This window comes from Trichoplax adhaerens, genomic scaffold (assembly GCF_000150275.1).
Source record: "Trichoplax adhaerens TRIADscaffold_12 genomic scaffold, whole genome shotgun sequence".
In the NCBI taxonomy this organism is placed as follows: domain Eukaryota; kingdom Metazoa; phylum Placozoa; class Uniplacotomia; order Trichoplacea; family Trichoplacidae; genus Trichoplax; species Trichoplax adhaerens.
In genome coordinates this window covers 1,684,160-1,710,601 of record NW_002060954.1, presented here as the reverse complement: position 1 = coordinate 1,710,601, position 26,442 = coordinate 1,684,160, and the positions used below count along the sequence as shown (strand labels likewise).

The 26,442-nt window shown below is 31.7% G+C and overlaps 4 protein-coding genes across 4 annotated transcripts; 1 reads left to right on the top strand and 3 right to left on the bottom strand.

The window, feature by feature from the left end:
* Nucleotides 1-2,149: 2,149 nt before the first annotated feature.
* On the bottom strand, nt 2,150-6,326 carry TRIADDRAFT_59902 (uncharacterized protein; the record flags this gene model as incomplete). The annotated part of the gene is made up of 14 exons (XM_002115779.1): nt 2,150-2,272; nt 2,379-2,457; nt 2,564-2,664; nt 2,749-2,862; nt 2,967-3,050; nt 3,287-3,341; nt 3,467-3,521; nt 3,635-3,741; nt 3,848-3,921; nt 4,031-4,138; nt 4,259-4,413; nt 4,567-4,694; nt 5,021-5,091; nt 6,183-6,326. The coding sequence occupies 14 exons, from the start codon at nt 6,324-6,326 to the stop codon at nt 2,150-2,152; spliced, it is 1,398 nt and encodes a 465-aa protein (XP_002115815.1).
* A 2,324-nt stretch (nt 6,327-8,650) lies between these two features.
* TRIADDRAFT_59901 (uncharacterized protein) lies at nt 8,651-10,015 on the top strand (the record flags this gene model as incomplete). Its single annotated transcript, XM_002115919.1, has 2 exons — nt 8,651-8,656; nt 8,840-10,015. 2 exons carry the CDS (start codon nt 8,651-8,653, stop codon nt 10,013-10,015), a joined length of 1,182 nt encoding a protein of 393 aa, XP_002115955.1.
* A 2,017-nt stretch (nt 10,016-12,032) lies between these two features.
* TRIADDRAFT_30039 (uncharacterized protein) lies at nt 12,033-17,073 on the bottom strand (the record flags this gene model as incomplete). The annotated part of the gene is made up of 12 exons (XM_002115778.1): nt 12,033-12,103; nt 12,200-12,296; nt 12,450-12,518; nt 12,707-12,769; nt 13,435-13,494; nt 13,604-13,703; nt 13,833-13,903; nt 14,106-14,285; nt 14,735-14,901; nt 15,366-15,417; nt 16,024-16,352; nt 16,728-17,073. The coding sequence occupies 12 exons, from the start codon at nt 17,071-17,073 to the stop codon at nt 12,033-12,035; spliced, it is 1,605 nt and encodes a 534-aa protein (XP_002115814.1).
* An 893-nt stretch (nt 17,074-17,966) lies between these two features.
* TRIADDRAFT_59899 (uncharacterized protein) lies at nt 17,967-25,026 on the bottom strand (the record flags this gene model as incomplete). Its single annotated transcript, XM_002115777.1, has 13 exons — nt 17,967-18,070; nt 18,793-18,840; nt 19,071-19,167; nt 19,312-19,380; nt 19,482-19,547; nt 21,280-21,339; nt 21,459-21,558; nt 21,700-21,773; nt 22,069-22,248; nt 22,703-22,875; nt 23,012-23,063; nt 23,610-23,989; nt 24,684-25,026. The coding sequence occupies 13 exons, from the start codon at nt 25,024-25,026 to the stop codon at nt 17,967-17,969; spliced, it is 1,746 nt and encodes a 581-aa protein (XP_002115813.1).
* Between the last annotated feature and the right edge of the window lie 1,416 nt (nt 25,027-26,442).

The window sequence follows — 26,442 nt, the reverse complement described above, 5'->3', positions numbered from 1 at the left end:
AACGTAGCGATGTAGATTTCGAGAAAGGGTCGTTTCTAGTTTTATCAATTTCTCAACATCGCTAATTGCGAAGGATAGATTCGCACCAGCACCTTAATTATAATTAATTCAAATTGTGATCGATTTTAGTTAAAATAAATTCTTCTTCACATCAAATTGAATTATGCTTAATTATGATCGGACCAGTGTCACTTGGGATATCGAGGTATGCTTTTATATAGTAAAAATAGATCATCGAATTGAATCTTGTTTAAAAATTCATAATGACTACAAACATAATATTTTTGACGATTTTATTCTTGACATTTTAAATATTTACTACGATATTGGGTTTAAAATAGGACGATTACATAAACTGAAAATGGAGAAGTATGAAAAAATTAATTAAGCAAATAATCGTATCTGATCCCCATTAGTAAAACTATAAGTTTAAAATATTGCCTATCGGTGTCGATGCTCGACACACTGTCAAAATTTTTAATAATAAATGCAATGTGTTACAATCAAATCAGTAAGCGATGCTAGCAGATATTATACTCTGCCATTGATCTTATATACTGTGGCAGTTAAGCATGCCGTTGAGTATTTACTCTCAAATTGGTGTCAAGTAGACATTGACTAGGTATTTGAAATTACTTGGCAACTGATGAGGTCTTCCAAAATAGTTTAAATATTTACAGTCATTTATAATCTTTATTCTTTACTGTAGTCGATGTTATACTTTTACGTGAATGAATAAATTGATAAAACCTTACCTGAATGGAATAAGTCGAGAGATAAATGTAAGTTGAACAGCAAGTAACTAAGCCAAATCATAGCGATCTTGCCAATGTTCATTTTCTTTTTCTACTAGATATAACAGTATGTGACTTAATTCTCATTTTTATGCGCTGAATTATAATGGTTGAGTATTAGAATAGTAATAAATAATATTTTAGCGATATTAGATGAAAAGATTTTTCTATACGCATGAAATACGAATAAGTAGAATGATCGATAATAAAAAATTATTGCTAAGCTTTCTAATAACAAATACGTGATCAATCATACACCGGTATCCTTTTTAAATTGAACCTAGTGTAATCTTTCATTAAAGAGTAATAGAAAGACTAACAGTAACTTTATGTGAGCCTTAAATAATTATCTTTCCTTCTTAGTAAATACAAAATTGCAGGCCAATAGTACGCTTTAACGAATAAAATTATTGCCTGCTCCACTACAGGCGATCATGAAGAATGAATTCTAGACGAAATCTTGTAGCTAGTTTCGATTAAGTTAATTGACGAAGTATTACGTATAAGTCTATTGTACGCTTACACCCACTAAAAAGAAATGATAAATAATGAATTTGGTTACTAGAGTAATTGATATTTGTAATGATAATCTGGTTATGATGCTCTTAATTTAGACATTGTGAATTGTTATGATAGTTAGGTCTAGACGTAAATAAAATATCAAAATTGCCATATTTACCTCAACCCTCATGTCAAAGTAAGCGTTTCGTTTGATGTCGTTGAATAATGATCTACATGTAACTCTTAAATATTATCAACAGTCACTCAGTATTAAAATTTGTTCGTAAATGTATCATTAAGTGTGATAAACAGCTAAGAAACCATTTGCATTAACCTTTCTCTTACTGCAGTATCAAAACAATTGTACAAATGTAAATACACAATAATCGATAGTTTGTAATTGCGGTTGCTTTATTTTTAACAGTCGTTACGATATTATTTACAACACTTCATATTCCCATTGAAGTACGATAATCAACAGTATTCAAAAGACGCCATCAATACAATATTATCTTCAGCGAAAAATAAGTTCTTTTCTTTTGCTATAATTTAAGAGTTACTATAGTAACATTCAGTAGATCTCTAGCTAAGCACGAAAGTAAAAATAGATTCAAATTATCATTGCCGAGAAAATACACCATTGATAACTTAGTGAGTGTAAAATTAGACAACGGGAAGCCTAACTCTAACAAAAATTTTAAATTAACATATGATACAAATACATTTCCAGGGACAAATTGCGAAAAACTTTAAAAATATTATTTATTGATATAACAGGCTAACAATCTATATTACATCTGTCTTAAAACAAAAAGGCTGCGACTCAACTGTAGACTCTATGATATGTCATTCTATCAAGTCTGCTTATGCTTTGTAGAAACTATTCCTAAATTTAAATGTACATGATGTTCAATCCACGAGGCCTCAGCATCACCTTTCTTTATGCTTTTTCCGTCATATTTTAGCACCACTGAGCACTATAAAGGCGCATAATAAATTACATAAAATGTCAATAATTTACTACTTGCATGAAATACTAAAGCAAAGTAGTAAGTAAATCTTTTCACAAATATAATTAAATACCTTAACGTGGCCGAAAGCTTTCTTCGGTATTATTCGACAATAAATACTAAGTCTGTTAGCTCTTCTTGCCAGCACAATCCTTTTATTTGTGCACGAAAAATACAAAATTTATAACAACGACAAAATTGATAACAATAACATTACACTATTAAGCGGGAAATTTTCGCATTAGCACATAAATTTACCTAGGATCGTCATTAAAAGTAGATGCTGCAGTTTCGCTATAGTCAAATTCTGCTGAATCATCTTTCGCTGAAAGTATTAACTCTTTTTCCGGTGGAATTATCTAAAGAAACGATTCATTTTTAAGAAATTTAAATACTAAAATAAAGCGAGCAATTAAAATACAACTTGGCCATTATAATCCTACCTCAGCAGTTTGAGGAAACGGAACTGGCTTATCTTCATTTAAGGTCAATGGCGATAAGATGAACTTTACGCTCGCATCCAAAGGATTGATGATTGTTAAAGTGACTTTATTCTCCTGTATCAATATTTTGAATCGTAAACGGATAGTGGTTCCGTGAAAAAACGACTACCGATATTGCTACCCGGATCGCATTACATACACTGGAGAAGAGTTCATACCTGATTAAACAAGAGGTCTGGAACCTGGGTGATAATGACGCGTGGAGTATATTGCCTATTGATAAAGTACATACCAATTAAAATCTGTAAATTCAGTATAACGTTAATAATTAAAGTTTATGTTTAGAATGCTTTAGACTGACCAAGCTACCAGTTGTATCTTGAACTTGATTGAAGATGGATTAAATTCTGGCTTGCATAAATTATGTTCGCATTCCTGTATTTGCAGACAATGGGAATTGCAACAATCTTATTATCAACAATCATTAAAGAATTTAAAAATAGTTACACAAAAGTGTAGCTTGGCTATTCAAACCAACCTTACAACGTTGGGACTTTTTCGCTAGCAAATGCTTACGAATAGGCATTAAATCTCTACACATACAAAGAAGTGATTCGATTACTTATGCTGCACAAGTACTGAAATCGCACTAATGTTAATATTATCACCAAAGCAATACATATGCTGCAATCACCATGACGAAAAATTATAAACATACTTTACTTTGCTCGGCTGACAACTAGGAAAACAGAGTCTCTGCATTAGGCCTGTAACTAAATACAATATAAATATGCAAATTTTATCATCGATATATAATAGTGGATAAAGTTGTCTAATAATGAGTAATATAACCGGTTTAATCTACAGTTTAAATTAATTCCATTACTTTGTTCACTTCCAACTTCCAGAATGTCTTCTGAGGTGCGTTTCGGATCTTCGGTTGACTGACTGACGCCAGCATCCTTAGGTTTTTGACCAGTGGCTATTTGGAAACTACGTTGAATAAGATGACATTATTTCCTCTCATTGATAACAGTTATTTCCATCCATAACGTTAAGAAACTCTATAATGTACACGTAGTCTTCGCTATCAACTTACGACCCGAGCGAAATGGCAGATGCATTCGAAGTTCGCGAATGCATGCTTCGCCTTTGAAAACTAGAAATTTTACCCTGGAGGCAAGTTAGGAAAGTAATTGTTAGACACTATTGAATACAGCAAACAACATTAGCCGCTCAATCAAGCAAAACTAGCATTGTTATTGAGATTCAGATAACTTACCGTTCCAATTGACATGTACGTACTCCTCCGTCTTTTATGAATCTTTATATCTTTTTCAGCCCTTTCTAATTGTTCAACCCCGCGATAATACTCTATCAGCTCGTTAACCTAGTCAAAATCATCCGATGAAGATATATTCGCGTTTCAGTCAATTAAGAGCTGGTATTTGATATGCATTTACATGCTCTTAGAGAACGATTACAAATAAATCAAACTAAACGAATTTACCTTATTGGCATTTTGAAATTCTACTTCGGGCCATTTCCCACTACTCTGTTGTTGATCCGGTAAGCCAATATCTCTTGATGTCCAACGACAAAATCCGCAACTCAAGTAATATAATTTATCTTCAGAGTCTTCTTTGTCGGGATGGTTTTCCTTAGCTACGCATATTTTGGAATAATAATAAGCTATTATCAAATTTTACTCACTAAAAAGAGTAGAATAATTATCAAGTAGTTAAAATATCATGAAAATGTAGCATGTACTGAGACGTCATAGAATTGGCCGGAATACTGTAATTGTGAATATCTTACAGTCAGTATCATTCTTTTGCTCAATTTCAGGTTCTTTATCATTATCCAAAGTTGCTGGCTCATCAGTGGCTGTAGCAATGACCGATAAAGTGTTGGTGCATAAGGGACATTCCAAACAATTGCTGCATCTACAATATAGACATTCATAAATGCCTTAGTACATCAATTACTGCACGACTCGTTAATACAATAGATACAGTGTTCGTATATGTGTAGTACAACGAAAAACTTTTTACAGTAATTCATTGCATTCTACATTATCCTTAAAGTAGTAATAATGAACCATGTTGGACGAGAAGAAAAGTTTCCTTCACGAATTTTTACTTAATCGTCCCTGCTTATACGTACAGGGGTGACTTTAATAACTTTAATGTGAGATCAATTCCACTGGTCAAATGTCTAGTTCAAATATAGTTATCATATCAGGCAAGAGGGACACAATCCTATCACTTACCTATTTCTTTTTTGTCTAGCCTCAGCCGATGGCATACTTTCTAAGCAAGTTGGACAAAAAAACGATTCAACCTATTTACAGATACAGGCAAATCAAAACCAAAGTTGTTAGACGTACAATGCCACCTGTCAAATCATCAAAGTATTGTAACACTTAAAAAAGTTGTAGCAAATTTTGCATAAAGTTAATCAACAATTTTTGAGGTGTACATCTAAAATCAACGATGAAAGATGTACTGTAAGACTGGACATAAAATCAATGCATAGAATTATGCTTTACATCTACAATCACGATGAAAGATCTATGGCTGAATATGTAAGATGGCTATTTGTGGTGGTATCAGCTCATCACAGCAGTATTATAGCAATTTGAGGTATAATAATAATAATTTTGTCAAGTTAGAGATTTGCTCAATTTTAATAACTCATATTTCTTGGATTGCGAACCTAAGGGGTTATAAAACCCATTCACCACACTACCATTATATAAAATTGAACTATACAGGACAGGTGTAAATCTAAAATCAACGATGAAAGATGGCTATCATTGCGTAGTATTAGACTGTATATTTAAAATTAACGATAAAAGATCTATGACTGAATAAAAAAGACGGCCATTATTGCATAGAATTGAGCTGTTTAAGTGTACGCGTATGTCTAAAATCAACGATGAAAGATGGATAAGTGAATACATACGACGGCTATCGTTACATGGAATTAAACCGTACTTCTAATATCAATGATGAAAATCCATGACTTGTTATCAAGATTTAATATAAAATTGTGCTATCATTGCATAGAACTGAACAGTACAAGTGTAATAGTATATCTAAAATCAACGATAAAAATCTATGACTTGATATACGAGTACGCTAAGCACTATTACCGTAGATTACTATAATTGCATTGTATTGAACTGTATAAGTGTGCTTCTAAAATCAATCATGAAAGATCTGCGACTGGATATATAAGATTGTTATCATTGCATAGAATTGAACAATATAACCAAAATCAACGATGAAAAATCGATGACCGGATATAAAAAAAGACCATAATTGTTTCGAATTATTTTCCATCATTCGGCAGCGAACTAGACGACTGACTAACTTAAAGCTGTAGACACTATTCAATTGGATTTCATTTCTTTGTAATCGCTACTTTACCTCGTTAGATACACAATCGATACATCTTAACTTCAAGCAATGTCTACAAAAATACATTCTTTCCAATTCTCCCAATTCCTTGCAGGAGCAGGAATACAGGACGTGAGCACCAGTTGCAAGCGGCCCTATCCCAATAGTCGCCATCTTGCTTGCTGTGAGCACTTAAGCGGCGGCGTTGCACTTGCGCAGTGACCACACACTCCTGTTCACTTTTGCGCGTCATACGGTTTTGCAACGGATGTACAGATATCCAGACAGACCATAACCTCATATACTGTACTAATACGCGGACAAGTCGATCATTGAGTGATTGTCTATAGCAGTCCAGCTGGCTGTCAGTCGGAGTGTAGTCAAACCCATCATGGACGCCAGTGCGGTGATTGTACTGTGGACAGGAAGCAAGGGTCTTTTTAGAAGTCCCTGCACGAACCTGCTACAAAAATTTTAGTAGTTCTTGTCTGAAATTTCCAAGATCAAATTCTCGATATATTGTAATCATACAGCCATGATATAGATTCTAGTTCTACAATCCTTACTAAACCTCATCGTAATATAAAAAATATTGAAATAACCTGATATTTTGGGATTAATTGCGCTGCGGAAAGTGCTCTATATAGATCGCAGAATGCGAACAGCAGCTTCTATGATATTAAATTAGCCCTAACAAACGCCCGGAGCTAATCTCGTACATAAATGAGAATATTTGCCTTTTATCAAGTCATACTAGAGAAGATTCTAGCATTCATTGAAGTCGTGCTGTGCAGAGCAATAATAGATGGGAGACATAGCTGTCAATGACACCTTGAGACGTGCACTTAGTAATGGACTGATTGCATCAATATTAAAGTAATTAATATCGAAACATGCTCTGAAGTTGTCATTTCCTGCACAAGTTATGTGATTTTTACTGATATCATTGCAAATTGCATATTAAAATGTCTGACTTTGCTGACAATTATTCTGTATCAAGTTACACAGTCTATTGTGAGCAGCCGAGATCTGACCTTTTCAAGTTTCAATACTGCGCGAAGGAAGATAGAACTTTAAAATGGAAGCGATTGTGGTACAATCCTCTACTATATATTTACAGAAGAATAGTATGTTAATGTCTGTTTTTACTGACTTTTACTCTATATCAAGTTACACGGTCCTTTTAACTAGATCTACAACAGGCATTTGTGCGCAGCCGAGATCTAAATCTTTCCAGGTTTCAACTCTGCAGGAAGGCAAATAGGACTCTAAAAATAGCACGTAAAGTCATATAATTAAAAAAGTACGAAAATAGGAAGCGACTATAGTACAATCCTCTGTTGTATATTTACAGTAGAACAGCATGCTTGCCATAGAACGGTTTTAAAATTGATTGAAGCAATTCTGCATTAAATCCTATGCTGAAGATAGGAAATTATTTAGAACTTGATCACCGGTTGAAAATTGGCAAGGTCAAAAATGACATTTACCAACACAATGATAGCGTCTAAGATAACACATTGTCGCGATGACCGATCCTGCTTCCATAAACAATTTGCACATATTAATCAATCTCGCATACCTAGCTATGTCTTGTAAGTAATCTATTTTCGACATAAATCTAGTTAACAGATGTTTGCACGTTTCTTACTGTTAACGACGCCAACTATAGTTGCGTAATAGAATGCTTGCATCATATCCAAAGGCGACTGTAATGTGATTAATTAGCGCAATTATCAATTGATTGATAGCCGTAAAAGGCTTTACATACTGTGTAAAGAGATAGGGATCCCACATGGATGAAATAAAATTTACATGATCGATGGCCTGATAAAGAAAAGGATCATATTAAAAAATTTGAAGATTGCAAATGAAATTTGTATTAGACCACAATAACCTTAAATACTAACAAATAAATTCTATCATCAATGTTATATATTACGATCTCCTATGATTTTAAATAATCTAGTCTGTAGTTGTATTCTTTACATCATCATATTAGGTATCCACTTCATCAATATTGAAAACTGTCAACTCTATGAAATTCCAGATGTTTCTCCCACTTCCATTATGTTGCAATAAATGAGGTAAATTCCTTGAATTTTATAGGGTAAAGTAAAATTGCAGCTATATCTCATACCGGCTACAAAACTGAACATACAAAAGTATTATGTTATATTTATTATTTCATTATCAGATTCCTTATGCTAACCTTGATGGATGACTACAGCCAATTTAGGAGCCCGACAATAGCGATTGAAATTAATTTATATTGAACCAATCAACGATTAAAATTCTGATAAATTGCATTACCCTAAAATGCAGTCATCAGAAACATCCAATCATTTCTTAATCGTGGTTGGGCTATAATTCATTTGTACGGAATAATTCGCAAGTGGCCTATATATGAATGAAAAAACGTTAATATTGGATCATATCGCGATTTGGGGGTCCTTCCCGACTGCTTCTTTTTTTTAATGATTCCAAATTACTAAGCGATGGCGGTAAGGAATCAAAAATTTTAACATACTTTAAAGAACTCGATCATAGTAGAGTAGCATACTTCTACTAGATCGTAGCTTACTAATTCATTTTTAGAATAGAATGAATAAAAAATGTCTATTAAAATTATCCCGAGAAGTCTTAAATGCGCTTGATAATCCATCTTGTTCAATTATTTCTTTTAGAATCAAGTGCATATATTGTTAGCAATCCTTACCATTTGTGCGACACTGAATGGAATCAATGGCGCTGCAAAACCTAGCCAAATTGATGAAGTGAGTGCAGAGGTTGATGGAGTAACTGCCGATTTGGTCACGGTATCGGCAAGAGGTGTAGATGGAGTCATGGTTAAGTTTTACTTTCCCAAGGGTTTTCTAGTGGGACTCTTTCTCACAATGCTACAAGACGTTTCCGAAAGTTTTCAAGAAAAATTGGCCATTGAAACATTATTTAATTCTGCCTTAATCCAGTTCAAAGATCGTATGGAAGAAGCTGGCTTAATCTACGTCGTTGCCATTATAAATGAAATTATAGAGGAAGTTAAACTCTTTTCGAATGTACTCACCACATTCGCAGAAGAAGCAACATTTGCTCATTTATACTTTAGAACGCAATTGGCAAAAATGGCAGCAGCCGCTGATCGAGCCTATCAACTCCGATTGTATAGACTTGACGCACAGCTAGTTCCAAGGATTAGGCGACTTATATTTATGCTACGTCGCTTTATAGGGATAAAATTGGCCCATCAACGCAGACTACAATTTTTGCTTCGACGACTACATTTCATCATGCGTAGAAATCAAGCTGTTGATGCTAGAATTTTGCATCAGGAAGCAGTAGCACAATTTAGGAGTCGTTTAGCAGTACAAAGATTAATTGAATTGTCTTTAATCAATTTTCTGACTCGTGAAGGTTTGGAAGATGAGAATGCTTACGAAAGAGCGAAAGCATTCTACGAAGTACGAAATTTAGAAGCTACCGAGCTGTTCAATGGTATTGAACAGGCCCTCATCTTAGGTAAAATGGCAAAACTCCATCAAAAAGAAGTTGAGGCTGGCGTTATGATTGATATTCTCCGAAGAATTAATTTTGCTTTAGTTTACGATGAACGGTACAGAATACAGAGAATAAGGGGCTATCCACGCCAACTAGCAGAAATTAGAAAACTTGAATCTCAACTTTACGTCTTTAGGCGCAAACTACGCCATTACTTGTACTTACTTGCAATCAATAACGCAGTAGCAGCTAAAAAGTCCTATAGTCTCAAGGTATTGGCTGAAGAAGTTGCACTGGCCGAAATTGTTATATTTGGCTGGGACTATTTAGTGGTGCGATATGTAGTTCCAGGAATAACTGTTTAATTGCTGACGCAGCTGGCCAAATTATTTTGCACCTATAAACTATCGTAATTTTAAAATCCTTTGCACACACTAACAGAAATGGATACTATTTAATAACTGTTGCTTATTTCATGCTTACGCGTATGTCAAAGTTTTGTCTCGCTGTCCTTTCACTCACAACTTTAATGATTACCAAATCTGGTTGTGCTAATTATTGAGTACCTACATATCCAACATCGTCTCGCTAGACTACATTTTAGTAGTTGCACTTGCGTTTTCTTTCTCTGCTAGCTCTATCAGCTGAAATTAATCTCCTGAATAAGCCATTTTATTTCAAAATTTTAATCAATTATCACTGTATTCTGGTACTGAATAGAAGCAATAACGTAGGCTAAGATTTCTTATCATGTATTAGCGATACAATTGCGTTCTATTTTGTTTGTCTTCTTTGCAGTCCAGTTCAATAAAAAATCAACTTGTTATCATAAAATAATGGCTACTTTCGCTCTTATACTTCTTCGATCAGGGTATAGGTACTTGCAGTAGAACATGCCATTGCATTCCGATATTGCACGTTCTTTGGATCACAATTAACCCAATAAGCCTTATTAACAGTCTGCTACATTCGAAGATAATAGCTGCATTATAGAATATAACAACTGTGGCTATGATCTAAATTGAGTAAAGAGACCATTGCCGACCATGCAATATATCAATGAGGCATCAGCCATCTTAAGAGCCCTCATTATAGTAAAATTCTTAAAAGTAGTCAGCTAACTTTAGGGGTCCTATCAGAACAGATTAAAATTTATAAATATAGTTTATACCGGAATAACTGCTTCCTAGAAAACTATACTCAGTAATAGATAAGTTTAAAATATTAATTGATCTATTAGATACTGATTAACTCCAGTAGAAATAAGAAATTCAGATAAAAGAATTCAATAGAGAGTCATCTTAGTGATGGCTAACCTTATTCTACAATATTACCAGATAAGTGTTAAGAAGCAGCTCCAGTGAATTGAAGAAATGTAGTTAATGTGTTATTTATTAACTCAGAATTAATATATTATGCCTAGAGATAGTATCTTAAGCACAAAATTCAAAGAAAGCTTGAATCCTAAACTTTGCGAAAGTTAAAAATTATTTATGTCTAAGACTATCAACAATATCAAATTTTCGTTTAACTATTTAAAGTTCCTTTCATCAAATCCGTAATAATCAATAAATCTTTCTTCTAGGGATAACTTCCAAAATCCTCTACCAGGAGTAGTGTAAAATACTATCAAAAATTGTATATCTTATTCAATTCAAGTTAATACGTTTACGTATATCGATTTTGGTAAAAATAGGTCTCCTATCGAAAATTGAAGACATTAGCAGTGTTATTACAGAAGCAATAGTATCATTTTTCTAAAGGATTTGAAATTATCAATTATTATCAAGTTACCCTCCATTACAAAAATTGCATAAGATCATCTGTAAATAATACATTATCTCGTCGTAATTTACAGGTGTGAAACAGCATAAAATTATACAATGCATTTATTTGTCTAATTCTTAAACCGGATTTCATCGGTTGTTTCTATAAATAAGTGGTATCATCACATGTTGCACCATTTTCTTGACTATTGATAAATAGAATTTAGTATTCTAACACCATATAGTCCAGTACTGATTTTTAGTTTACTATCATCAGTTGTACTAATTCAATAAATCCATTCACACATTTTTCGTCTACTCTGGTCTTAAAAATCAGGACATACCATATTGAAAATAATAATTAATTTAATATTACATTGTCTTTCCTAATATCTAATGCAATGATTATAAATTTAAAAAAAAAATCATTCTTATATAAGTTAAATTAGCCATTACTCATCATAATTCATCATTGTTAAAGATTTAATATGGGCTTGTTGCATAATTCTCGTTCGATGTGACATTTCCATTTGCTAGTTTCTACAGACAAAAGCAATTGTGTTGGCGGAAATCCATCCATCGTATGTTACTGTACTAAATCAGCTATTATCCATCATTAGTCATTCGAATTTAATGTGCACTGATGTCGTAACTCTTGTCCAACTTGATGTATCCATTTATTAGCAACTACAGATAAAGCAGCAGAATTAATGAAAATCTTTTCATTTTAATTAGATATTACTCTAAATCTAGGCCAGCTATACATGATTATTGTCAACTAACTCCATTTAGATCCAATAAGTACTGGGCATGCTGCATGTCGGGTTAAGTTATTGCCATTGCCATTACGATGCAAATTATACCAGAAAGCGGCGCTACCCTACAATTATTATACCAATGCTTGATTGGTTAGGCTTTAGCAATTTAGAGACTATTGAGCGATGATTGTGAGTAATTGTTAAAAATTAACTAACTTCAACAAATATAAATAGATACTAGCAATGATTATTTATTATTATTATAATATTATTACTTGACGAGGTTCTATTCTTACGCCAGCTGATGAAAAGACGGTAGCTCCACCTAATTCAACACTGCTCAACTAAATATGTATGAAATATTTAAAATTATTGATAAATCGCCTCTTCAAAATCTAAACTCGATATCTGCAAAACCACGCACCTGTATAGGTACTTACAATAATACAAATTATATAAACCGATTAAAAATAATATTACAAGAGTAATTGTTTGTCTATTATGATGTATTATTGGTATACAAATAGCTTACATAAATCAGCATAGTAGCTATTCGATTGCCACCTTTCCATGTTTTAAATACATCTGTGCCGCTCTGTAGTTGAATCCATTTTATGTAATGACATTAATTAAAAATCATAGTCAGAATACAATGCTAACGTTAATATCTAATGAATTATTGATATATCTTCAATTAAAGCATTATCAATAAGGATCTTAATTGGGATGAACTTATCAAATGTAATATAATAATATCCCTGATGGCAGTATAGTGGTGGAAAGGGTGGTAATAATAAATCATTGTGTATTTCATTATCACTTTCGTGCTTACAAAGCAAAAGCCGGTGGCTTTTATACAAAAATAGCGAAGCAAAAACAGTTATAAGAAATTCGATAATCCAATTATAATTATTATTGTAGTTACTCATACAATTATTTTATTTCTAAATCTACTACCAATTTGATCAAGATTTCAATATTATCAAGTGGTTAATATGCAGTCCGTTAGATCAACTTTTAGAGCATAATTCGATCGTAGAAGTAGAATTACAGATCTACTTATATCTTATATTACTGATTAGATTTATATGACATGCTTCAAATACCGGGTGTTGTATTTATAGACTACAAAAGATCAGAATGATTTAAAAGTCAAAATTCATAAGATTCTGCCTTTGGCTTTGAATTAATTATAGATAATATCTTTATGTATCTAAAGCATTAGGAATTAATTTGAACTGTGTTCAGAAGTTTTTAAACTCTTACGTCAGCATGATCAAAATGCGGCTCATAATGACCACCAATTCCGTAATTTGCAATCTGTAGCAATATTGGCAAAAAATGATTTTTAGTGCTGGTAAGGTTAGTAGTTAATCAATGACATATCACTAACTACACTTTTCCACATCAAAAGATCGCTAATCAAAACCTGTAATGCTTCTGCCGATTCCATGGTGAGTCCGGTGACATCTTCTATTAATGTAGATATTCTCCGAACCAAAGGATGATCGTCATCATTTAACCAAGCACTAGCGACAAATACGTCAAAAGCCAAGCGAAATCCATTAGCAAATTATCTTACTTCCAAGGCGTTAACATTACCTTAAAATTATACGAGATTATAATACATTGAGTATATAGCCTGGATAATATTTTACCTTTTACTTATTCGATAAGTTGCATACTCCAATTTACCGGTATCCTTGTTATGTACAGTAGCTCGTTGTAACTATAGAACAGATTAACAGTAGTCACTTTTTTTCAAAGCAAATATCTAATGCTGATATGCCACAAATATCAAGATGGTTAGTAAGTAAACAATCAATTCATTTTGTAAGCGGGTCCAAATCAAGATTTAATATAAGATATTCATACCCCAAACAAAATCAATTACAATTATAATTGGTTACGATACTAATAGTATAACCTACCATAGGAGCAGCTAAGGTTTTTAATGCTTCAACTTCTAGATCATTCAATAAATTATGATAGATTAAGATATACGGTTGTAAACTGATAACTTCAACATTAATTGGAGAAAAGAGCAATCGGGCATGTTGACGAAGCTGGTAACAGGTGAGATGATTGCTAACCATTTTATTATCACCAGCCTTAATCGATAAAATTGCGTTGATTAGCTCGATAAACAAAATTCTTACGTCTTTGATATTCACTTTCAATACATAATATTGTAGCTCTAATTATAGATAGCTTAGTTTTAATTTACTTATTAGAAAGCTTCAATTATTATGCGTATTCTACGCGTATACGTCATATTGACGAACAAGCCAAGCCCTATGACTATCCACTATTAATACGGTGGACTATCAATCATGACTTTATTTTGATTGGATATTGGAGCTTCATTGAGGTATGAAAGATTGAAGTCCAACCTTCTTGTTAAATTTCAAATTTAAACTTATTTACATCAATAACAATAAAGATTTTCATAGCTCCACTAGCTCCTAGGTCGTCATGCTGACCCACTTCTTATATTAAAAGAGATAACTACAGACATGAAGATATCTACCCAAATTCTATAAATGGATAGATTCTGTACCTTTACTTTTGGGCCACCTCGACATAGCTTCTTGTAAAAATCAAATTCATGAGACCAGTCATTTTCATCTTGAGAGAGCGAGTCTTCGCCTTCCTTACCATCGCTATTTTTAGTCAAAACTTTTTCGTAGTAATAAATATTTTGCTTTGCTCTTTCATGCTTCGGATCTAGTAGGATTTGCAAACAAATTTCTTCAGTTAATTTAATTTAAAGATATTAAAGATTTTAATTATTTAAGAGTTATGACTTTGCAAAGTTAACAAAACGATGCACAGTACCATGTCTCAATGGAGAAGTGTGTGCCATTTATCGTGAGTATATATCTTCTACTAGTAGCATTTATTAAACTATAAGTAAATGATATGTTGCGTTTGTCATCTTACTGAACTTATATTTACATGTACCGTGCAAATAGGTATAAACTAAATACTGTCAAGAAAGAGAAATTTATATAATTAAAAACTTTTCAGAGACAGAAAGCTAGAGTATGGTTACAATTCTTAATTTAATAATTAAAAATTGAATCCATTCTTCTATCATAATTACTGAGGATTTCTTCCTATAGCTGATAATGTAGATTATTCCCTTTAATCAAGAGCAGAAACAAAAACATTTTCTTAGTCTATAATACCTAGTTTTAATAGCGCCTGAGTTAAATTCATGGCTTCTTTAACATTTCCTAACTAGGAGAGAAATTATAAAATTTTTATAAACCTAGTATCACTAATAATTCTCCTATAGCCTATTCTTGCTTTATGATTGATGAAAGCTACAAAATCTACGTTAAGAGACGATAAGAGCATATAAATAACTGTTTTAAACAGAAAATACTCGTATTCTAATCACAGTTTTCTATATTAATAAGACATCAGACTTCTTTACTAAACGGTAAACTACTGATTATAAAATTATTTTTGCTTGAAAAGCTAACAGTGACATCAACTACTAGAATACTTTAAAAATCCGGTGCATCATTTTAGCAGCATCGATAAAAAGTCACTGTCATGTTATAATAACATAAGTACAGTATTTCGCATGCAAGGCTTAGCTTAGTCTGAATGATCAGTCTCTACATCAAGCAAAACCTTTCAATCTCACAACTAGCTTTACCATCTTTTTTAATTTTTGGTTAATGCTAATATCGTAAAATATCACATTGAAAATGAAATAAACTGCACTAACTTCATTTTGCGTATTATTCCTGCCTTTATGAGCTCTATTCTCATAAATTATCATTTCAATAATACATAATAAAAGTAATAGTGAAATAACTACTATATTGTCCATACCTTGTAAGCTGAGAAAGCTAGGTAGTCAAGAATCTTTACCCACTGATCAGACGATATCGAAGGATTTTGACTACGCTGAACAATTTTCATCCATTTATAACTTCGCTCGAAATCTTCATTCTCATAAGCTTTTTTACCAATAGTAAAGCAGTCCAACCAACTTAGCTGAACTCCAAGACGGGGGCCTCCATCAATGATGCCACTAGCTAAATCAATTTCCTTTAAATTGTACACATCCTGTAATCGCAAGATGGCTTCCGCAGATCCTTCCAGATCTTGAAGATTAGGAAATGTCCGTTTATAATAAGCAAACGTATCTAGCAGCTTATCTATATTAAAATAAGGAAAGATAAACATTTAATTCACTTTTAAAATTTAGTAAAATAATTTAAATAGTATGAAATAATTTTGATTGTTAAATAAGAATTATAAAAGACGGTTCCATACATAGATCAATTCTTTTCATAGCTAATTCCGCATTTAAGGATAGTAAAATTTGTAAAACTCGTGCAGAAAGAACTTCGAAGCTATCACAATCAGACGTCAAACAAACAGTATAGTATAAACTTACAAGAAAGGATCTAAAATCTAAGCTTTTTACTATAATATTTTAGTTTTTGCGAAAGACTCGATCTTTAGATTAGGGTAGTCTAAGCCTGATTTAATATTATATTGATAGACTGAAACTAGATAAATTTACTGACCGTTGAAAATCTGTTCTTCTTCTGCGGTTGCTTCTAATTCTTTCCAATTCCGTAGAAATCGTCTTACCAATAAAAAAACGGCCAGTGGATGCTTACCCTGTTCATAACCTTTTAAATGAACTCCATGCATTTGAGACTTAATTTCATCTAACAGTTTCCTCAATGTGACTAATCGATTTTGCTGTAACTTAATATAATTATCTAATTCATGATATAGTTCATATTCTGAATAGATTAATTTTTCAATGTCATCGGTTGCCGTAAAGACTTCACTTTGAATAAAAGGAGAAAACAGAAAAGTTACAATAAAAAGTATCAAGGTCGAATTTGATGTCAATCTAGGCATTTTTTTTTCTTCTATAGCAGAAATAAAACTGATATAAATCACTTTCCACGGTGTTCAATATAAAAAATAGCTTAAGCAGTAGACGAAGTCCTCTTTGAAGGATTATAACTATTCACTTTTAAATCTTTGAGATTGATGGTAACAAAATAAATTAAAGAATAACCGTCAAAACTAATGTTCCATCATAATGGCTAAATTCGACGATTTCTTAGTAAATCGCCGTAGCTAATTTATAATTAAGTATTCAATACTCGAGCTAGTACATCTTACGTAGATCATAAAATGTTTATTTATGCCATTGTTAACAATAATAGAAGAATTTCCACGATGCAAATTTGTGATAATTAATATTATAATATCTATTATAATTTATGCATGGCAGCAGATGGCTGACAGCCTCCCACTTTCAACAGCTTTTCAGGAACCGATTTACATACTTGAAAGCTCGAAAAACCATCTTATATATCTTTTATTAAAATAGCATCATAATTAAACAAATTAGATTATGTATGTATATTCTTATTCGAAAGGTATATTTTAAAATTAATTAGAAAGTCTAAACAGGCATTTCAACCTTAGGGCATTATTTTAGCTAAACTTTTGCTGTTGAAAAATGATACTTACTGGCAATCATAGAGTGCAAGTTACAAAGTTTTGGTCAAAAATCGAAGCAGAGGCTAAATTTTAATGAATGAGACAACGTAATCTTAATTCTATGAGTTCTCTAACAAATGAAATGACCAAATGTCGTCAATGTATTGTTGTTTTGTTAAGATTTTATATAATACCTGATTACTTGATTAACTCTGCATATCTCCCTAAACAAGCTATTGATTAAAGGATAACTTGTTTATTCAACATTCAAGTTTCATTATATAACAGTAGAAAAACTTTTACATCTCTTCGAAAACTTTAGCTAGATTATTATTAATACACGTGGCATGTGTCTCGGCATTGAATAAATCCAATATAGCACTAGCAATATTAATTTCTGTTACTTTATATAGAAATTTCGATTACACTTTAACAAAATGCTCAATTTTTTTGATAACTTTGGCCGCAATATTACTAATATTTGTATAAATTTAGCTAATGACGAAAGTGCAAGCAGTTGTATTCTTTAAAACTAGTTTTTTTTGCTCTAATCACATACTAATTTGATTTTGAAATTTTGGTCATTGTAAAATCTGCAAAGTATATCTATGTGCTTATACATGTTACGGCCAAAGCCCGTAATCCGGCCATTACCTATAATATAACTAACAGAGTGACGTAGTGTTTAATTAAACGTCGCCATGAAGTATAAATTTATTGTATTGATATAAATATTTTATCATTCGGATTACAGATAAGCTCATGTATTGTATTGTTTGTAGGTAGAAAATAGAAATAATTCTGCTTGCGTTAGAAATGGCTGTAACCTATGCGTTAAGCCATGTTAAGGTTATAGTTGACTACTACCAATATTCGTATACATAACATCGAACGCTAGTGGATACGCAGTACTGAAATTAACCAAGCTATATTATCTAAGCAATACAGGTTTGTGATAATAGTACAGTACATACTATATTACATGCTGTATTACAATTATTGTAGCAAACACATCATCAAAATATATAGAAAAGATATTACAATATATGATCTTAGGCTACTAAGTAACCGCGATTAATTTCATCAATTTTTTGGTCTTTCGTTATTCGTCCGGATTTAACGTACACGTATGTCTTAGTTCTTGTCCAACTTCACGAAACCACAAATTAGCAGCTATGAATTCATGTATTAAAATAATGATATCAATTATTTTCCGTGATATTAAAGTAAATGTCAGATCAACAATCATCTGTTATCCTTCTATACCTCTATCGATTCTACATATATACAGAATTGTCAAATTGGTAAAAGCATAGAAGCTAAAATAACATGCTACTGATATAAGTCATAAGCAATAAAAATAACATCCGAATTTTTAAATAAAGATTATTATTTTAACTAACCCCATTTAGATCCGATTAACACTGGACAGGCTGCATGAACTGATAATTTATTGCCTTCACCGTTGCGATGCATGTTATACCAGAAGGCAGCGCTACCCTATATTGTAATTATTGTATTAATCTATGACATCTTTAATATTTCTGATATTATCTAAGAACTGCTATAAGCGATACAGCGTTGCAAATCTAATATCGAAAATATAAATCAATCTAGTTATTTATATCATAATTTGCAGATTACTTGACGAGGTTCAACTCTTACACCAGCCTTTGGAAAAACAGTTGCTCCACCTGCTTCTACATTGCTTAGCTACATATGTAAATAAATATTCAAATTAATAAAAAACTGCAAGACTAATACTTTGATAATATTTCTGGATACACCGACATAAATCACCACATATAACTTACATAAATAAGTACAGTAGCAATTCGATTCCCGATTCTACTAGTGTATTCTGATAGAGCTTCTTTATCCTATTATAATCAAATCGATTCAATAACATACATTAAATGATTTTGAACTATCAAGAAATAAATAACATAAATGTATTAGTGTCTAGTTAATAATCAATACGAGTAAAAGAGTTCATAATTCATTTTAGTGATAATACAAGAGTATAGCATTAAATCTGAATTTGATAAATTCGAATCTGCACTAGGCAGTAGTCTTAGTTAGTAGTGCGATTTAAATATTATATAGCATATCATCTGCATTGCTAAGGCTGTAGGCGATAATTATTGCGAAATCGTAAAAAGTTAGAATGATTTGAAGGGTATAATGCAGCTATAAATTTAGTTTAGTGCGAAGTAATTCTACTAATGATTTCATTGTCAATATCATGAATCCAATTATTTTAATATTTTAAAGTTATAAACACAAAATATTTTGCATCAGTTCATAAATGTAATTGTATGCAAGATAGTAGATGATTAAACACTATTATCCATAGAATGTAATAATATCTGTTAATGACAAGTCAGAGGTCAAGTTAGTATTATGGTATTATGGTGTGTCTAAGGCAAATTTCTATGACTATAAGCACCGATAAACTTCGATTTTTAAGCATGCATTAATCAAAACTAGAGCGAATCGTATAGCTTAAAGTTCGCCGATAATATATTTTAAATGCGATTTATCTACAGTAATAAACTATCTACCTTCTATCCAATTCTCATAAATAGTGTAAGTCCAGATAAAATTTAAAGGTCCTTTGTTTGCAGTATTCTAATTACAGAATCGTATAATTAACAGCTAATAATACGATTATTCTTAACTAACGTTTAACATATCGAAGCTTTGGGCATTTTTACTATTACTGTACATTATTTCATATAGGGCCATTTGCTATTCTTAGATAGTCAAGCAATTATTAGTTATTACAATTACACTTTGCAATAGCAATCGGTATTACCAAATGTAGGGACGGCCCTTAATCTATTTTTTGTATAAATCAACCGCTCAAGCTTAGGTTATTGAGTATATAAAGGTTTGTCACATTAAATACACGTTACTGTAACTAGTGAGAATTCCTATCATGCATGGCAATAGCAATCTAACTATACTAGTTACACATGACATTTCTACACCTATAAATGCCTTATACTGCGATGTGCCTCTATGTAAGTACGACCTAACTAAATTATATCACACTAGCTGAGATACCCGTTCGAAATGAACAGGCAGTCTATAATATAATAGTGATAGCTGACCGGCACATTCCAATATACTAAAAATATACTAAACCTTTCGTAATAGTAATTTTAAAGTTTGTAAATAAGTAAATATACTTTAAATTTAAAAGAGACATTTACTTAACAATGTTTATACTTTAATTACTAATACAAAATGTTTCGATTTGCAAATTCAAAAACGATTATGAATATTGACTAATTTCGAGCTTCGGCCGTATTATGCTCATTAATGGCATAAAATGGTAAGTAATACGAAAAGTAGACATATCCATCATTAATAGTATAACTAGTAATATGGAATAGTGTATTTGATGTGACAGACAAACATCTAAAATCGAACTAAAAAAGGAAAGTTATCAATATAGCCCACATTTAACTAATTTCATTTTCGAACAGCTGTACGTACCGTATTTTAAAATAGAAGCTGTTCGAATTTAACTTTTGATTTATATTGTTTTATCTGTAGTTAAGCAACTAATTTATTCCGTACTATAGAGATAAATAGTGTACCTACTTCAGATTCTATGAAATCTAAGTGCGGCTCATAGTGTCCTCCGATACCGTAGTTTGCGATCTATAGCCACATTAATATCGAGATTATTACATTTTTAATTACAGGTAATGCCAAATTAAAGTAAATGTCTCATCACAAAGCTGTAATTCTAATATCAACATATCAGTATCAATCAATACTTGTAGTGGCTCAGCTGTTTCAGAAGTAAGGCCAATGATATCCCCTATTAATGTAGTTATTCTCTTGACTGCAGGATGGTCTTCCTTATCTAGCCAAGCCCTAATAAGGAAACATAATAGTTATTAAAAAAAATTGATTTGTCCAGGAATGATTGCACATTTAAGAGATTTATATCGTCATACTGGAATTTTAATCATAGTTAGGCTAGAATATAACAGATCTTTTACGAACAGTATTTACGTTTTGCTTATTCGATAAGTTGTTTCTTCACCATATTCTTTATCAGGTTTACCAACTACAACAGCCCGTTTTAACTATGAAGTAGATCATAAAAAATGTTCGCCTTGAGTTGAGTAATTATATGATAGTAAAACACAGTCTATCCTGTTTACTTCTTTTAGAGATATATTACACGAGCACAGTGTAAATGGATAAGTTGAAATATTACTATTCAGTTTAAGTAATTTTACAATAACTTGAGATTTAATTACGATCTAGAACTGCTATAATTATCGAGATAGTACAATAGCAGTTGATTTATTTCAAGTACAAAATTGCAGTATTTGTACCATAGTATGAGCATTTCTTACTATTAATGATAGTGCTTACCAGTGGGCTAGCTAGAGTTTTTAACAATACCACTTCTGAATTAGTCAACAAATTATGATAAATTACGATATACGGCTGTAGACTCAAGACTTCTACATTTAAAGGAGAAAACAGTAATCGAGGATTTCGATAATCTTGATAGCAATTCAGTTGATTATTCAATTTAACATCGTCACCAGTCTAAATCCAACAATTCGAGTTAATTAGCGCCGTTAAAAGAAATTAAAATTTTAATCTTCGTTTATAAATATTCTATTAAGCAGTACGGTACTCGTATATCTTCAATGATAAATAAATATGTCAATATACGCAGCTATAGACAAGATTAATTAATTATATACAAGTAAATTTGATAACCATGTTGTAGAGAACTATATTGTATCGCTAGATACCACTTCCCACAAATTATTCCATACAATAACTGAAAAGAAATCTATTTCTATTACAAAATCGTTACTATATTAGCAAAAACTATTAAAGTTTAGTATTGCTATCAATATGTTTTAATTTTATAATATAACATCGACTTAATATGATTGCACTTTTGAAATACTTCCGTAATAAATAAGGTATATAAATGTATTTTAGAAACTATTACAGCGTTCAATTTATACGAAAATGAGAAATTGTGTACCTTTTGATTAACATTGCCTCGACATAATTCTTTATAAGAATTGAAGATCTGCTTGAAATCCTTTTCGTCATCATTGTCATCGTCTAAATCTTCTGTCGACTTCTCCTTTGTAGATGTATTCAAACGCTTCTCATAGATATTCAGATATTTCTTTGCTGTCTTATGCTCTGGATCTAAATATAAAGAATAAGTTGAATCCAATCTATGGCACAAATTTAATGTTAATAATATCTGTCAGATTTCAGGATTAATCTACTTACTAGAAGTAATCAACAATTTCAAGAAGTTTCAGCTGAATGTGCAACTTACTAAGTTTTAACAATGTCTGCGTTAAATTGATGGCTTCTTGAATCTTGTCAATCTAGAATTACAGAGAATATGCAGATTTTAATATCATATCGTCTGGCTTTTCCGTTATCAATTTATCTATCAACAAAATATTCTAAACGAAATGACATTGGCTGCTTCTTTCGCATGAAGTATTAGTAACTGGTTCTCTGCTATCATGATCTAAATGCACGAGTAAAACACTTCTCGAAATAATTTGTTACGAAGTATTCATCGTATGAGATGAACGAAAAGCAAAACTAATTTCTACTAATTTACCCATTATTATTGAAGCTTACTGATATCTATATATTTTACTAAATTAAACAATTATAATTTAAAATTACAATCAGCTTAATCTTATTACCACTTTTGCTTTCCTTAACCTACTCTTAACTGCTTTAGTACTTTACTCAACATGTGCAAAATCTTCTTGTCCAAATATTCAAATATATAGCATATCTAATAAATCTAGTGCCGTTCCTTGATTCATTTCCCATTATCACAATAGGAACACTAATTTATCGACATATTTTAATTAATTATCTTAGTCAAGCAAGTGTTTTATTTATAAACGTACTCGGTAAGCAGAGGAAGCCAAATAATTTAGGGCTCTAACACGCTGATTACTCGATATTGTAGGGTCTTTACTATTATACACAATCTTCATCCACTCATAGCTTTGCTGGAAGTATCTCCCCTTGTAAGAAGCTAAACCAATAGTAAAGCAGTCAAACCAATTGAATTTTATACCAAGATGAGAGCCTCCATTTATTTTTCCGTCGAGTAGATCATTTCTGTTTAGTTGATAGACTTCTTGTAATCGTGAGAGTCCATTAGCTGATCCTTCTAGATCTTTAAGGTTTGGAAACGTACTATTGTAGTGAGCAAATGTTTCCAAAAATTTGTCTAAGAAATATAATCGGTAAGGAAGACCCAAAGTGATACAAATTAAGTTAGCTGTTGCATATCACATCAATTAAGTATAAAAAGAGGAAGCAGTAATAGAGATGATGTTTTCTAACATATAAGAATGTAACGGACTTTTCTGATCAGACTAAGCCGAATCTAGATCTCTTGCGAATAAATACTTCTATTGCTCGAATATTAGTTTAAGTGTAATTTAATTATATCTCAGTTTATAATTTATCGAATACGTTAGCGTACTAAAAGTTACAAGATTTTCTAATGCGGACAAGTCTAAAAAACGAAATTTAGACAATCTGAATTTATGCTACTTCTACGACTGCGACAGAACTTATTTCTCTATGATTATGTCTCATTACGGATCGTTACTACTAGATTCAGTAATCTTTACGACGCGAACATTATTTACTGTAATCTAGATTGAATGACTTATCTCGTATACAATATTGCATTGCATTAAGCAGCTTAATTATGGTAAAGAAGTCTACTTTTCTACGGAAATGAAAATAGCTGCGTTGTTTACAAAGGTAACTCAAGATAACAAATAAATGGTTACTATAGAATAGATGCTAGATATTAAATCAGCCTCTACTTCATACGTGCATTAATTTAAAAGATTTTGCGAATTATTTCGAAGATAACTTTCGTAGTCCGTGGTTAGATTAATTAAACTAAAGTTCTTCTAGATGTATTATCGACAGGTACTAGGCTATATCTATGTTATAACCTTTAAATGTAGCCTCTTTTTGTATCCTGTTGCCTACTGCTTTCCAATTAGTTAAAAATCGCTTTACCAGAAAATATATAGCTAACGGATGTTTTCCTTGTTCGTAACCTTTTAAACCGACTTTCTCCATTTTTGACTTGACGTTATCTAACAAATTTCTCATTTGTGCTAAACTATCTTGTTGTTTCTTAATATAACTATCGACTTCATTATATAGGTTTATTTCGGAATCGATTAGCTTTTCGATATCATTCGTTGCAGTAAAGATCTCGCTTTGAATAGGGTTAGATAGAAAAATTAAAATTAAAAACATTGATGTATTATAAAAAACCGATGGATCCATCTTTCAAGTAGATTGCCTATCACGTATAACGTTACTTCTTCATGTGTCTGTTTACTACAGTATAGTTTTAGATCATCTAGTTCTGATACCCGATAGTCCACTTGTTGACGGTAAGACTTTGTCTAATCTTGGTTAAGTCGACAATTCTTGCTCACTGCAACGAAATTATTAGCAAATATACAAACGCACTTAATCGCGTGCCAGAAATTTGTGTAATAGAAGATACGGTGTTTAGGATTTTAAAGCAATTTCAATAATATACAGGAATGAATAATAGAATCGAGATGACTCAAGAATAGGGCACGATATAGTTGATCTCTATTATATAGTATACAATAACGTTGTGATCCTATTATAGTAAGCCATTAAAATATATGTTCCGTCTGGAGAATAATAATAGAGACAGAAAATAAATCATTATATTCTTTATTCTCGTTTATAATTGAATAAAGCCTTATGCTTCCGTTTATTGGTTTGGCTAAAATCTTTAGGGAAGTCTTTACGGAATATAATATGCCAGACAACATCAGTATGCTAACCCATTACTATAGATAAGTAGTAAATAAGCCCTAGATAAATTAGAATCATTCGGCTTATACTGCTGTTTATCGTACAGCTCATCAGTCTTTTATTTCTATGATCGATATCGTTCAATCTTAATCATGGCCTTAACCGAGGGAATATTAGTTTCCTCTGTATATTTTGCTAATAAGCTATTGACAAAGTATAACTAGTTTATGCTGCGCCCAAGTTCGTTATATCCAGCATCTGTATCTTCGATAGCTTTGGCTATATTACTGTACTAGTAAATACTTCTTAACATGTCTAAATTCCATATACCATCGACAAAAGGCAACTAATGTAATATTAATTTCTACTACTTTGTATAGAAATTCTACTATAATTCGATAACGTCTTTAATCTTTGTAAGATCTTTAGAAGTAATACTAATAGTGCGTGTCTAAATTTGCTACTGACAAAAGTGCAATCAATTCTATTCATTGCCAGTAGTTCACATACAAGTTTCTTTTCGCTTTATTAAGTTAGTAAATTGCTGTTAAAATTTTGGCGTTGTAAACCGATATTGTTTGTCTATAAGCTCAAGTATGTCACTAACAGAGGTAGACGTAGTTTAACTAGAAATAAGATTGTTAATTTAGCGCAGAATCTTAACTATATCTACGTATAAGCATGTATCTTCCAAATAACCCTAAATATACTGCTAGTAGGTTTGCAGCCAGTCTAATCTTTACATAAGGTAAGCACATATCGTATTCTATAATTTTATATGTTTATTACAATCTCTAGTGAAATTAGCGTCGTGGGACAGAAAATATTTATTGATAATAAATCGCTACTTTCGATACAGTTGCAACAGATATTATAAGTCAGTCTAAATACAGGAATGTGACCATG